At 31.8% G+C, this 13,617-nt stretch overlaps 1 protein-coding gene across 1 annotated transcript; it reads left to right on the forward strand.

Annotated features, from left to right (window-relative positions):
* Positions 1-1,572: 1,572 nt before the first annotated feature.
* Positions 1,573-13,002, forward strand: LOC148611719 (low-density lipoprotein receptor-related protein 1B-like). Its single transcript, XM_088595320.1, has 3 exons — positions 1,573-1,850; positions 4,347-4,456; positions 12,761-13,002. The coding sequence occupies exons 1-3, from the start codon at positions 1,573-1,575 to the stop codon at positions 12,880-12,882; spliced, it is 510 nt and encodes a 169-aa protein (XP_088451446.1). The 3' UTR covers positions 12,883-13,002.
* The last annotated feature ends 615 nt before the right edge of the window (positions 13,003-13,617 follow it).

Genomic DNA, 13,617 nt, shown 5'->3' on the forward strand with positions numbered 1-13,617 from the left:
TCTTAAAAGGTAACATTTCTATTTGTATACGAATATTCATTAATATAACTTTCACTTTCAAACATGAACACGCTACGTTAATGATAAGCGGAATACACCAGAAACTTGGTAAGAAATTATCGGTTTGAAACAATAAATATTTCTTCAAAACTTCAGTTTACCACACTGCTTATCACAATTTGAAATTGTGGATTTGAGGATCTGCTACAAACTGTACTTTAAGCTAAGGCATCATTTTAAAAACCCACTATACCATCTTGATCGTAAACATTATAAACTCGCGCTGGTTTTCAAAACAACACATCTGTTATCATTCTGCAGATATGTCAAGCAAGTCATGTAATAATCTGATCAAAACAAAGAAATCATATTACACGATCAAATTTTTTTTGTGTATTTATCATTATTATTCCTTTCTAGCATTGCAACAAATATATGCAGTTACACCCATCTTAAACCAAAAATTGATTTAGTTTTTAGTTTACCTATTGTGACTAATCAATGTATTAAAATTCATCAATCATTTAAACAAAATTGTGAAGTTCTCAATAGCTTAGCTTTATCGTTTCGTATAACCTATAACTTTGTCACGCCTCTAAATACGGAACTACTTCAATGGGGTATCCAAAAACACTAAAAGCATGCATGTTAATTACAACCGATTGACAGTTGATAGACGGTATTGATCCGTGTTTTAAAAATGCTGATTCTATATTATAAAACAATTTGTGGTTTTCATTTTTCTGCTTTTTTTAATCAAATTATAAAAATTCTTTTCAATTTTTGATAGATATTAAAGTTAAAGTTTATTAAAGTTACAATATAAACCGCTTTTCAAGGTATACGGACCAAAAGAAAGTCGCTTATATCCCATTTTCTAACTAACAATTGAAAACAATCCTTAAAAAATAACAATGAATAGTAAACGAATGTGCAAACGAAGGGTAATTCGTTGATAAAACAACACCAGCCAAATAAAATACACAACTCAAATTAACCATAAACCACACATTGAAAACGTACAGCACGAATCTGGCTAAAACCTGGATGACGTACCTTTCTATGAGGTGTTGCTTCTGTGAGCTAGCCCTCTTAATATCTGGCTTAGCCTGTCTGACTAATCAAAGCAGGGTCTTGTCGATTTGTCAATCATTCTGAAATATATAAAATATCTGCAAAAGGATTTTGATTTATAACCAATCAATCGCACAGTCAAACAATGTTTTAAAATAGTTTTAGTATACAGCTTTTTTATCGTATATAATATTGTTGGCGTATTGACAATCCAAACGTCTAAATTCGAATTTGCAAGATTAACAAAAAACAAAAATGCTCCATTCGAAATGAATAATATATCTTAAATTGTATTAAAGTACGTCAGAACTCTATATATATTATATGTCATATACATTAAAATAAAACTTAATGTGTCATATTTCAATTTAGGTAAGGTGGACATTACATTAAACGTTTAATAAAAGTGCTGCAAGCTATAATATTGTGTTGTAATATCTAGTATTTATAAAGTATTGAAAATGAAATTATGACGGCATAAAATGTTGTCATTACTACATGGATAAGTGTATTCTACGTGTTTTAACGATTTATTTCCTTGGATATTTCTATAGGTTTCAGTATCAGTTAGGTGGCAATGTTTCTATCGAAACAGTTATTTCTAACAGTTCGGGTGCTCGTCCCGGATATTTATTGGTAGATAATCTGCATGGTTTCATTTTCTGGTCAGACCTAAATGACTACACAATAAAACGGTCTTTCCTAAATGGATCAGGTCAGATTGTGGTGACAGATATCGTCGGAACCGTCCAGATGGCCATTGACCCAGAGGAAGAGTAAGTATATTTATATAGGAAATAGAGGCAAGTATCCCATGCTAATTCCGAACACAATGTCCATTTGGAAATGTTCATTTAATCGATACCATATATAAATATGAAGTTGATTCATAATCAATCTCCTTTTACACATCTAATTTGCTTAGAATAGGTCATAATGTGCTTTACATACTTATAATTGGTCTTTCGATATCATCCATCAAATAAAAAATGTACATCAACTTAGCATGAAATGATAAATAATCTACATAGATGTAACACTTTATGTAATCAATTTGGCTAATCGCTGCAACTATTTTCAAAATTTGTTCCATAGAGTACCTAAAAATGTAATTTTCAATTTAGTCATTTTAAGTGAGATGATTGCATTTGTCTGTAAAACGATGAACAAAATTATCACGCGTTACTCTTTATAAATATAAAAGTGAATAAGAACTCTTATTATGTAGTAAATTCGCAGTTAAAAAGATACAAGCATATAATATTGCCTTCATACCTTTTAATGTTTAAATCGTTGATATGAAGTTAAATACTTCATTTTATCCGTTATTACACCAACATCATTTAAGGACGTTGAAATTACAAACAATTATTTCATTTCCCTTGAAGTCTTCCAGTAAATTAATGACGTTGTGTCAGTAGTTTGCATGATATATAATGCTAGGTTATATCAAAGATAATTATCTACCATGTGCACTTTTTTTCTTTATTAACATCATGATTCGTTGTTAAATTAAATGATACAATTATTTTTTTTCGTTTTATATTTAACAAAACTAGAGTATGTTTAGATACGAGTATAACAAACCTTTTCTCATCAGATTACCGCTAAATAAAGTTAGAATGATTTATTTGTGTTATCATGACGACCTTATTAATATGCATAAATGAAAACCGGAAGTAACACCCACTTACCATATATGGAAGTGCTACGTCATCCGTTCTCAATCCCCATTTGGGTGCATGGAAAATGTATACACGTGTCCGAAAAAAATAATAAATCTTCAAAAATAACTTGTTTATATAATGCATAGTGGTCCAATGATCTGTGTATGAGTCCGGTAATCTTGAAAGCAAGAAGAGTAAGTTCATCTCGTTTTCTGTTAAGTTTTCATTTTCGTTAGGCATACATCCCCGCGTGGCGAAACTCAACTACTTTGCACACTTTTTTAGGACTTGTACAGGTGGGTGCAAATTAAATAGTGACACTGTGTATTGTTGTTTCTTTGCCGCTGGGTTATATCAATTAATAAGCCCGGTAGACTTAATTATGGCCATGAGAAAGCGTGAGTGGCTTCTTTTATCTTTACATGGTTCGGCGCCTCGTGACACAGGTGTCGACATAGGTGTATGACTTCGATAATTGAAATGAAATAGCATTTCTTTTGTCTTACGAATTTAGAAATAAGGCAATTTACATGAAGAATTTGACACAAAACACAATTTATAAAAGGCGACCCTGGTTGAGTTTAAGGGAGCTTTTCTGGTACGAACAATATTTTTTATAGCTCAGTTTAAATATTTAATTTTAGCAAAACAGATTTGGAACACGAGGAAGCTTCAGCACGAAACCTTTATGGGTTCTCAAATAGAATTATCAAAAACCCCCCAAAAAATGATAATAATAAATAATTTCGTATTATCATATAGCTGTACTTGCGGGGTACTGGTACACTTGTCAGGCGTAACGTTCCGTAAAAAGGGGTGAAATCAATATTTTCATTGCAGATCGAGATCGGTAAAGTTTAAATATTATAATGTGAATTTAATTTACTTTATGTAAAAAATTCAATTGAATATTTCAGAACATCATGAAATATTTCTTTGTAATCTTCTCAAAGAAGTGGTGTCGTCTATCTGTAGAGTCTAGTCTTCACACATATAAAAGTTAAATATTTCTGTCATTGTTTATCATTGCTTAAATTGATACAACTGTAAATATATATTTGCTGGCAAACCAAAACTTTCAATATTTTCACTCCCATTTGTAGAAATCACGTGGAAAGTACAGAAGCCCCACGCATTTCAACCACTCGATCTATGAATTAGCAACCAATGACATAGCACGGTCGCGTGACCACATGGCTAATTAAAATTTGTATGGCTCGGGTCATCGTCGACTTTTAATCAATTTATCGTAATTAAACAACGACACAAGGGGCGTTTTTATGATACATATTAGGTGTCCAAAAAATAAAAAATAAAATAAAAAATAATAAAAAAAAAAAAAAAAAAAAAAAAAAAATTGTCATGTCTCCTTTAAATGATATCGCCCAAGTGTCAGTCAATTTTGATGATGGCGGACGACATGCTAATCTTCCCGTTGGCCCTGATGGCATTCCTGTTTTTTTTTTTGGTGGTAGTAAATATCATACGTGCTTTTTTCTTTTGTTTTCTGTTACTTTGTATGGTCAATTCTATATGTATTGTTTTCTATTCGGTTCGCTACATTGTATGTAGACTTGTAGTCTTTCTTAAAATACTTTGTTTTAGGTGGCTTTTTTTCATTGATATCGGATTAAACGGAATTCAAAAGTGTCGACTAGATGGAACAAATTCTCACAGTATAATGTCTTGGATCAAATTTAGATTTTTTAGCGTAGGTAAGTTAAGGTAGTGTATGTTTCAACATTTCGAGTAATATGTCGATTTTCAACAATTAAGATATCTTTCCACATGATATTTCAAAAACGCGTTTAGGGATATATGAGTTTGTTTGCCACTATAAAACTTTAAATGTCATCCTTATAGCAAGTATCAAATATTCTACGTCTTTTTTACAAAATAAATCTGGAAAAATAATGTCTTGTAAATTGACTTCCGCTTTTTTTAAGTACCAATTGAACATGTTAAAATGATTCGACGGTTCTCCAAAAGCAGTTATGTTGCTTTGCAAACATCAAGAAGGAAATCAGTAATGCTAATGCACTTTTGAAGGCGGAAACATTTTCTAAACTATTTTTGCATTCCTAGAAAAGGAAAACTTTCTCCATCCGTCAGATTTATTTGTGAGTACAACTGAAGTTACGATTGCTGCATTAAATGTATCGTGTGGTAGTTCTTTTAAAAGACATTCGTTAGTTTTTCGACCTCAGAAAGTTCTATGCTATTATCAGCAATGAATCGGGCAAAACTTAACTAATTTGAAAAAAGGCAAAATATTGAAAGAATAAGTCTTCTTAATCTATGTTTGATGACAAATAGTAAAACTTCAGAAGCAAAGCAAAAGTGTAGTCAATATATATATCATTAATTATAAAGCACTTAAAAGCATGGGCGATTTTGCAGCTATAAGTTATAAAGTTTTTTATCAATATTTTCCAAGCTACTCCATGTATTCCACGATTAGATTTTAAGCTAGTTTGTAAAATTTTCTGCAAAATTACTGAATATACATTGACTCTTAACAAGAGGTCACTAGCGTTCATTAAGTTGGAATTATAGAATATGCACAGGAAGCAGCATCGTCGACGTTTTAAGAGAATATTGTGAGATTGGGTGGTCGGGAAAAAATATGTCTTACGTGCTAATAATTGCACTGTAAGTTAAAACGACGAAAAGGTTAATCTAACCACGTGAATATAATTAGTAAAAAAAATCGGGATTACTCGTTCCTTTCTTCAAAACGGAATATTATGTATTTTTCGAATATCACGAATAACGATAGGTGACAAAAAACAAGATATTAATACCAATTATATATTATAAACAAATGGTCAATTTTATATGACATACTTTTGAGAAACCGAAGAAAGCTTATTTCAATCATTTCCTGGCATGCTGGTGTCTCTCTGGTAATCAGAATTGATGTTTACTATCTGTATATACCAGCCTTGTACTACACAGTAGAAAAAAATATTTACTTTCCGATTTGACCTGATGAACTATCCTGGAGTGGTTAAAACCACCCGTTTATCATTAAGCAATACTATATGCATAGCAAATAGACCTCAGTGTCTTGAGACATATTAAAATAAAATGTCTTGAGACACGTCTATAGACACGTCTTATAGACAAGTCTTAAAGACATGTCTTTAAGACATGCCTTGAGACATATTGAGACATGATTAAATCTTAAGATCATGTTCATTTGTCTTTTAAGACACATTGAAACACAACTAGTGACCAGAATTTCATGTATAAAGAAATCAATATACATGTGCATGTACATTACTTTAATATTTTAAGACGCTGTATCTTTCTGCAAGTCACAATATATCTAGTCAGCTTTTACAAGATAAAATATATCACTTTATTCATTAAAGTTAAATGTTTTTAAACAGATAATGATATAGGCTTGATACATAAGTGCTTCCGGTTGCTAAGGACAGCTAAATAAACATAGAAAATTCTTGGTTTGCCCTACTAAATGGATGCATGAGGGCGTATATAACACCGTGTTTGATGCATTACTTAAATAATATTTATTTTGCATTGTTTTTTTTTTTAAATTTACTATTTGCCAATTTTAGAGAGTGCACTTTCCCCTGCCTCAATCTACCCCCGATCCAAGCAAAATTATTGCATCTGAAATTATCTGTAGTAAAAGGCAACATTTGGCGAAATAATTTCAGAGTTATTCGTGTCTAGTACCATTCATATATAACAGACCATATTTGCAATTGATATATCACAATTTTTATCTGCTTTTATCTTTCAGTAAGTACAGAAACATCAACATATATAATAACATCAAATCAATCTTTTTATACAATGTACATAAAAAACAAAAATAAATAAGAAATACAATGTTCTGCGGAATATGTATATTGAAATGCCTCAAAAGGCTAAACAGATGGGGCAAATATGGACACATCGAATTTAATATTTGACAAAAATCTAGAAATCCTTGAGATGAAATCCATCTCTGTGGATCCGGCCATGACAATTAGGCCATATATATAATGTACGAAGTAGATTTGGGAAAAGCGTACCAACTCAAAATTTTCAGTTTTTAACGGGCCGTCATATTCAGTAGAAATATGTACCAGTTGAGAAAGAAGTATGGAATATATCCCAGATACAAATTTGTCACTGAAAAAAAAGGAATTTGGCATTGAGGTCACATTTCAAGGTCATAGGCCACTAGCCTTGGTATGATACACATTCTTTAGGTAATCTACCAAATTTCCAGATATCAAAAGCCCACATCAAAAGACAAAAGGTTACAGCCTGGACACAAGTTTGTCAATGTCAAAACAGAAATGTGACCTTCAGGACAAAGTTCAGGGACATAGGCCAATATCCATAGTATGTGACAGACATTCTTTAGGTGATCAAACCACATGCCATAATAAAAGCCAATATCCAAAGCTAAAAAAAGCTACATCCAAGACATGAGTTTGTCACTGAAAAAAAACTGGAATGTTCAAAGGTCATAGGTCACTATGGTATGCAACACGTCGTCTTCAAGTGATCTACAAAAATGCAAAGTATATAAAGCTTACATTGAAAGACACAATTAAATAGCTATCTTCACATAGCTGGTCAATATTCCACTATTGGATAAAGTCACAATATGCTTTTTAAAAAGTTTAAGAACTGTTTTATTATGTTTTATCCCAACAAATATAAAAACATGTTTTAAGTATTTAGGGTACCAATGAAGTTAAAGAAAAAAAACAAAGTGATATATTTTATTTTAGTAAAGCAAGATAAGGGAAAAAAGAAGATTGACTTAAACCAGTTGAAGTGCATAAAAACAGATTCAATTTGTCTGTAATTGTATAAGAAAAGTTTTTATTGAGTTTTGTGTTTTAAAATCACAATACCAGTATTTGTTTATTGTACATTGTACATTTGTCAAGCATGTGGCATGTGTTTGCTGACCGCCTAGTATGTGTCTAGGTATGGTGCATGTGGCACAAAAAATCCCCTAAAATCCCCTAAAACGTTTGCCATTTACGTCGAAACTTGTTGAAACTGGTTTGATACAAGACAAAGAAAGGATATCAGATTAAGAGACTATAAGGACAAAAATCGTGGTACTAATCTTGTGGAAAAACATATCCAGTTATAGAAATATATGAAATGCTTCTATAATGTATGTATCAGTAAAATATTCTTTGTCATAATCTATTCAAATTTCTGTTCCATTGGCTTTCATTGCAATGTCTCTGATCTTAGGCCTGTCAATCTCGGTTGACTTCCATATAAATGAAGAACTTTTCCTGAAAAAGATTTAATGCGAAATGCGTTTACGCTCAAGGTTAACACTTAAAAGAGAAAAAACATGAACTTCTCTGTTTTTCACTATAGACACAAGCAGGGAAACAAGGTATGGTAGGTTAATTGTCATAGAGCTGGACAAGTCAGGAAACACTTCTCTGTCATATCTGTTTAAATAATTTTATTCCAACTACAAAATATAAAAATTAACCACAAAAGTACCACGTTTTAAATATCATTTCAGTCTTATTCAACCGATTACAGGTCTATCATCTAGAAATATCCTTGGTCATAGTAATAAGTCATTTTTACAAAGACTATAAAAAAATATTGGTAGTAGAATAAACAATCCTGACATCGTTTTCCTTATTTATAACATAATGATAAGTTGTTGTAAAATTTTGAATTCTACAATACTAGGCCAATACTGGAATAACAATTCTGGAACAAAATTTTATTCCAGTATTGATAACAATATCGGTATACCAGGATTGTGATCGCCAAGTACAGGAGTTTCATATTCTTTGTAAAATAATATGTGTCCATAAATTGGGTGATCAATTATATTGTGGAAAAGTGGGACAAATTGAATGTCTAGCTAGTACATGGGCTGCAATAACCCCCGTGCACTCCCCACTCATCAATAAAAATATGATTTTCAGGTACCCTATTACTCCCATCTACATAAAAATCGCTGAAATTGACATACTTTTCAATGTCAAAACCCCTAGAGTATTTATGCTCCAGTAAAAAAATGGCTTATTTTCTTTTTGGCATAACAATAACTATAAAATAAAAAAGAGGAATTTTCAGAATCTCATAATTTCTTCTATATCACCCGTTATTTACCCGTTATGTACTATTATGTTAGTTATCAATGTATCATACATGTCGTCATATTTCAGGGGCGTATTTTGCAGTTTCAAGTTGACAATAATGAGTTTTTCATAAAAAGGTGAATTTTCAGAATTTCATATTCCCTTCCATTTCACCCATAATTGGCATTTCTTTTCAAATACCGTGGTTCAAATACAGTTATGTAGTGTCTTAGCTTTGTAATGAGCGTAGGTTATAAATACTTGAACTTTTCAAAGTCCAATTATGTGAAAAATTGCCAGAATTTTCGGATTTTAATATTTTCTTCCATTTCACCTGGTAATGGGCAATGTTTTTTTTTAAGTACCTTACTTCAAACAAGCTTTTGTATATTCATGTACACATGTATGTAACATATTAGCATTCTAATGAGCCAAGGCAATGCACAATTAAACGTATTCTAGGACATTTGGGCAAAATATTGTACCCTTACCCACTAAAATCTGCTCCAATGTGAAAGAAAATGATCGTTTATAGCATACACAAACTGTGCACAATGTCTGTCTGGCATTTCTTATTGGGATGTTCTTGTATCTATCACATTGTCCCTAAGACGACACATTATTACAAAAAGGGAAATTTGAGAATAAATAGATCATCACGCATTTTAGCGCGTAAATTGTATAATTTTTGTTTAAAATATCACAGTTTTTACATGATTCCATTTTATTTGGTATCATTATTTTTTTACATATAATGTTTCAAAGAAGCAGCTACGATGAATGATTGATATACATCTATCCAGCACCATTAAAAAATGCTAATTTACTACATACAAATTCTGGGGTTTTCACGGAATTTTTAATGGATATGGGATAGCATTCTTTCGCCCAAATGGCTTGGAATATGTTAACGTATGCGATGCCTTGGCTCATTAGAAAGCTAATATGCTACATAAATGTGTTTATATATGCAAAAAGTAGGGTACTTGAAAAAAAATATCAATTACCGTTTAAATGGAAGAAGGTAAGATAATCCGAAAAATTCCAATTTTATGAAAAACTCATTATTGTCAAATTGAAACTGAAAAATACGCGCCTGAAATGATATGTTGAATACGTCGATAATTAAAATTCTAGCACACAACATGTTTATTGTACACTACTGATATGCCAACAAATGAACATTTTAGTTCATGATGAGGCATTTTTTATCATGGGTAGGGATGGCAATTTTCTACCTAAATTGACTTTGAAAAGTTCAAATACTTATTAAATGGGCTCATTATGAATCTAAGACATTATATTAATGAACCGTATCACACTAAAGCTTCTCTAAACTACGGTATTCTGATAAGAGACAATATCGTGTGATATAATAGAAAATTCTAAAATTCTGAAAAATACCCATTTACCGACCTTATAGCAATGTCACCACAAAAGGAAAATCTAAGCGTCTGAATTGATCAGATATATTAGGTACATCATTATCTTAATTATGAATACCTATAATATGAGTTTTACAGTGTCGGTATGCTGTGAATGAGAATTCTGTTTGATATTGAGACCAGTTTTCTAGGGGTAAGGGTAATATTTTAATATCTTTTCTTGACAATTACTTTATCGTGGTTCATTTATGTAGAAAATTAAATTATCTATCGAATTATACCAAATTTGAGAAGTTTTGATTGAGCAATAACTTGTAGAGTAGAAAAAATCTCATTTTTTTGCATTTTTTGATACATTCTGATAACGAATATCGCCAAAAGTCATCAAAAGAACCCTAGAAGTATAAATTGGGATACTACTAAACCGATAATTATATACCATATAAGCATTAATACTATAAGGGCTTGACATTGAATAATATGTACATTTAAGCGATTTTTTGGCGGGGTAGGGGTACATTTTTTCCATTTTACCGCAAAAACCTTAGTGTCCCCGCAACTGTGTTGGTACCATTGTAATGCTACGGAATTGGTCTATTTTGTTCACACATGCTATCCCTATAAGGCTAAGATGCATGCTCAAGGAATTGTGTCACAAAAATCTTTTTGACCCAATGCGGTATAAATATAGACTTAAACTGAAAAAAAGATTCCGAGAATATTCTTTGGCGACAAATAGATTCGGTAATGCGAGGTATTCAGGTACGGGGAGGGGGGTGCACGGTGGACCGTCCCAGTCAATGGACTAAGTGTTAAGCCATTTCAAAGCACTTATATAAATGTACCAGCCTAAACAAGAGATAACAAGACTATTTTCTTATTTCCAAGAATTCAACAAAGGTTAAATATGCACGTGATTAAATTTTACTAATGTTGTTTTATTAGTAAAAGAATACACTTATAATAAACCGTTGGTACTTGTTTACGCATGATGTTTTGTGAGTACAACTACAAAAAGCGTGGCAAATTTTGGGTTTCATACGAATTGTCATTAAAAAGTGCAGTCTCAAATTCATTGTTCAACAAATGAAAAAAAAAGAAAATACTTATCTGACTCATTGTTGATCATTTCTTCAACCATAAAGTCTGCATTTCACAACTCGCTAAAACACAATTGTCCGTGCATTTTAACTGGTGCCGTATTTCAGAAACCAGTCTAGTTCCAACTACTAGTTCGTACCCAGATAGGTTCGCCCCTTTTAACGTTCACATTTTATATAAATACTTGATCCTTGATAAATGTCTACATTAAAATTTATGTTTTAAGTTATTACATCCCCACAATAATTAAGATGGAGTAAATAAACTGTGACATAAACTGACCTGATTTTTTTTCTTTCTGAGAGGGGGCAGTAAAATCAAATATTGTTAAAATGAGTCTTATTAAAATATGAAGTGCATACGTTTGAATACAAGCAGATATGGGCTTACAGCCCATAAACGAAATCCATTTTCTTTGACTTTATTAATGTAGTTTCTTCCTTTTTGCTCCTGGCGCGACTTCTCGGGACTCATTGTAATGTATCTCAAGTACACGTGAAATCATTTTTACTATCTATACTTCCAAACTGTGTAAAAACCTATTCTTAATCTATAAGACGGCTTTAGTAACTACTAATATTTATAATAGTATGGATTATATTTTTTTTTGTTTTAACGCATCTTGAAAACGTGTGTTCAAGACACACTTGACGTGTCTTCAAGACGTATGTCTATAAAACACGTCTTCAAGACATGGCATATTCCTATTAACTGAAATAAGTTTAAAATCCATTTTGGAGGCCCTGACCATTTTTTGACATCATGTCTTTAAGGCAAAACATTTTTTTCGTGTGTCTTGAAGACATTGTTTATTCCGCTGATGTCTTCCAGGCATCTCAAGACACAAAAGAATCGGAACCATGTCTCAAGACGTTCCACTTATGTCTCACGACATGCATGGGTATGCCTCAAGACGTCTCAAGATGTCTCAAAACACTGAGGTCTATTTGCTATGTGTGTATCTTTTATATTTCTATCAAAATAGTCCACCACTGTTTGAACGCCATCTTGGTCTCCTGTCCCTTCTGTGTTGATCGTCCTTGTCTTTTGCTTTCCATGTCTTTTACCACCATGAATCTTCTGTTGACTTTCATTTCCGAGTACATGCTCTTTCTATAATGTCTTCCTTTAGAGAGAAATATCCCATCAATAAAACAAACAAACGAAATTTATGAGTGATAATAGTTGCAGTGTTAGTTCAAATTGATAAATGCATCTGATTTCCAGAGATTGAAAGATGAATTGAACCACGCGGACATGTTTAATCAGAAAGACCTGGTTCGCCAATAACTTCCATGACAGCTGATTACATGAAACAGTTTTTTTTTTCTGTTCATTGTATTTATTCTGAACACTATCGGCAAATGGTGAATATAGCACTGTAGGTTATCTGTAACATAGAAAGTGATTTGTTTGCAAATGATTTTGATTTCAGATACTGCAAATTCAGCATTATACATCGGTCGAACATTCGAAGGTTTGTACACATCATCTTTGGACGGAAAACACTTGGCAAAGATATACAATTACCCGTATCTCCAACACATTGAAGTATAGAATGATATAGTATATTTAATCAAAAACAATTCTCGTGTTTATGGCTTCAATACCAAGCTATCAAACATTAAACTTTTGTGGACAACGTGGTCATGGCAGCCCCGTATTTTTGATATAAAAGTGGTGCAGCTACCTGGTAAGAACACTAAAATTAAGTATTAAAAAACATTGCTTATGTGTATTACATTAGTTTGTACCTATTCTGTCGTCATGTCAGAAATTAGTTTTGTAGTATTTTTCAAGTAATGAATAAATATCGTAATTATAACAGTTTATACTTTGATATAGATAAATATCAAACTTGCAGCTTAAATGTCAATTGAATAAAAATGGTACATTGTACTATCATTGCGTCCTTACATACTTGTATGTAAATAATTTTTTGGATGATTTATAAAGAGCATATATTTGCCAAATCAACTTTATAATAGTTTTCAAGATTTATTTTTACATTTGTACGCACAGGCTTTTGATTAAGTTTTTTCTTGAATTAATCACAGTCGGGCACAGTTTCATTCATAATGACATAATGAAGATAAAAGAGTAATTTATATTCATCTCGATGTTTAAAGCGGATTAGGTGTGCGTATAACATGCTGTTAACTCGTTTTAAGAGTTTTCATGGGTTCAGCGCCGTTTTGAAAAAAAAATGGTGACCCATAGAAAGTTATTATTCAATGCAATAAATCTTAAACTAATTACGGATATAAAGATAATTAATTCAATCCACCGTTA

Source organism: Perna viridis, chromosome 7, assembly GCF_037379345.1.
Source record: "Perna viridis isolate PV_CMFRI_1.1 ecotype Kerala chromosome 7, ASM3737934v1, whole genome shotgun sequence".
Classification (NCBI taxonomy): Eukaryota; Metazoa; Mollusca; class Bivalvia; order Mytilida; family Mytilidae; genus Perna; species Perna viridis.

What these genes read in the sequence shown, in the direction of transcription:
- LOC148611719 (XM_088595320.1), top strand. Translation starts at nt 1,573, where the DNA reads ATGGATAAGTGTATTCTACGTGTTTTAACGATTTATTTCCTTGGATAT. An exon ending in GCCATTGACCCAGAGGAAGA is followed by an intron (nt 1,851 to 4,346) that starts GTAAGTATATTT and finishes ACTTTGTTTTAG; the next exon opens with GTGGCTTTTTTTCATTGATA. An exon ending in ATTTAGATTTTTTAGCGTAG is followed by an intron (nt 4,457 to 12,760) that starts GTAAGTTAAGGT and finishes TTTTGATTTCAG; the next exon opens with ATACTGCAAATTCAGCATTA.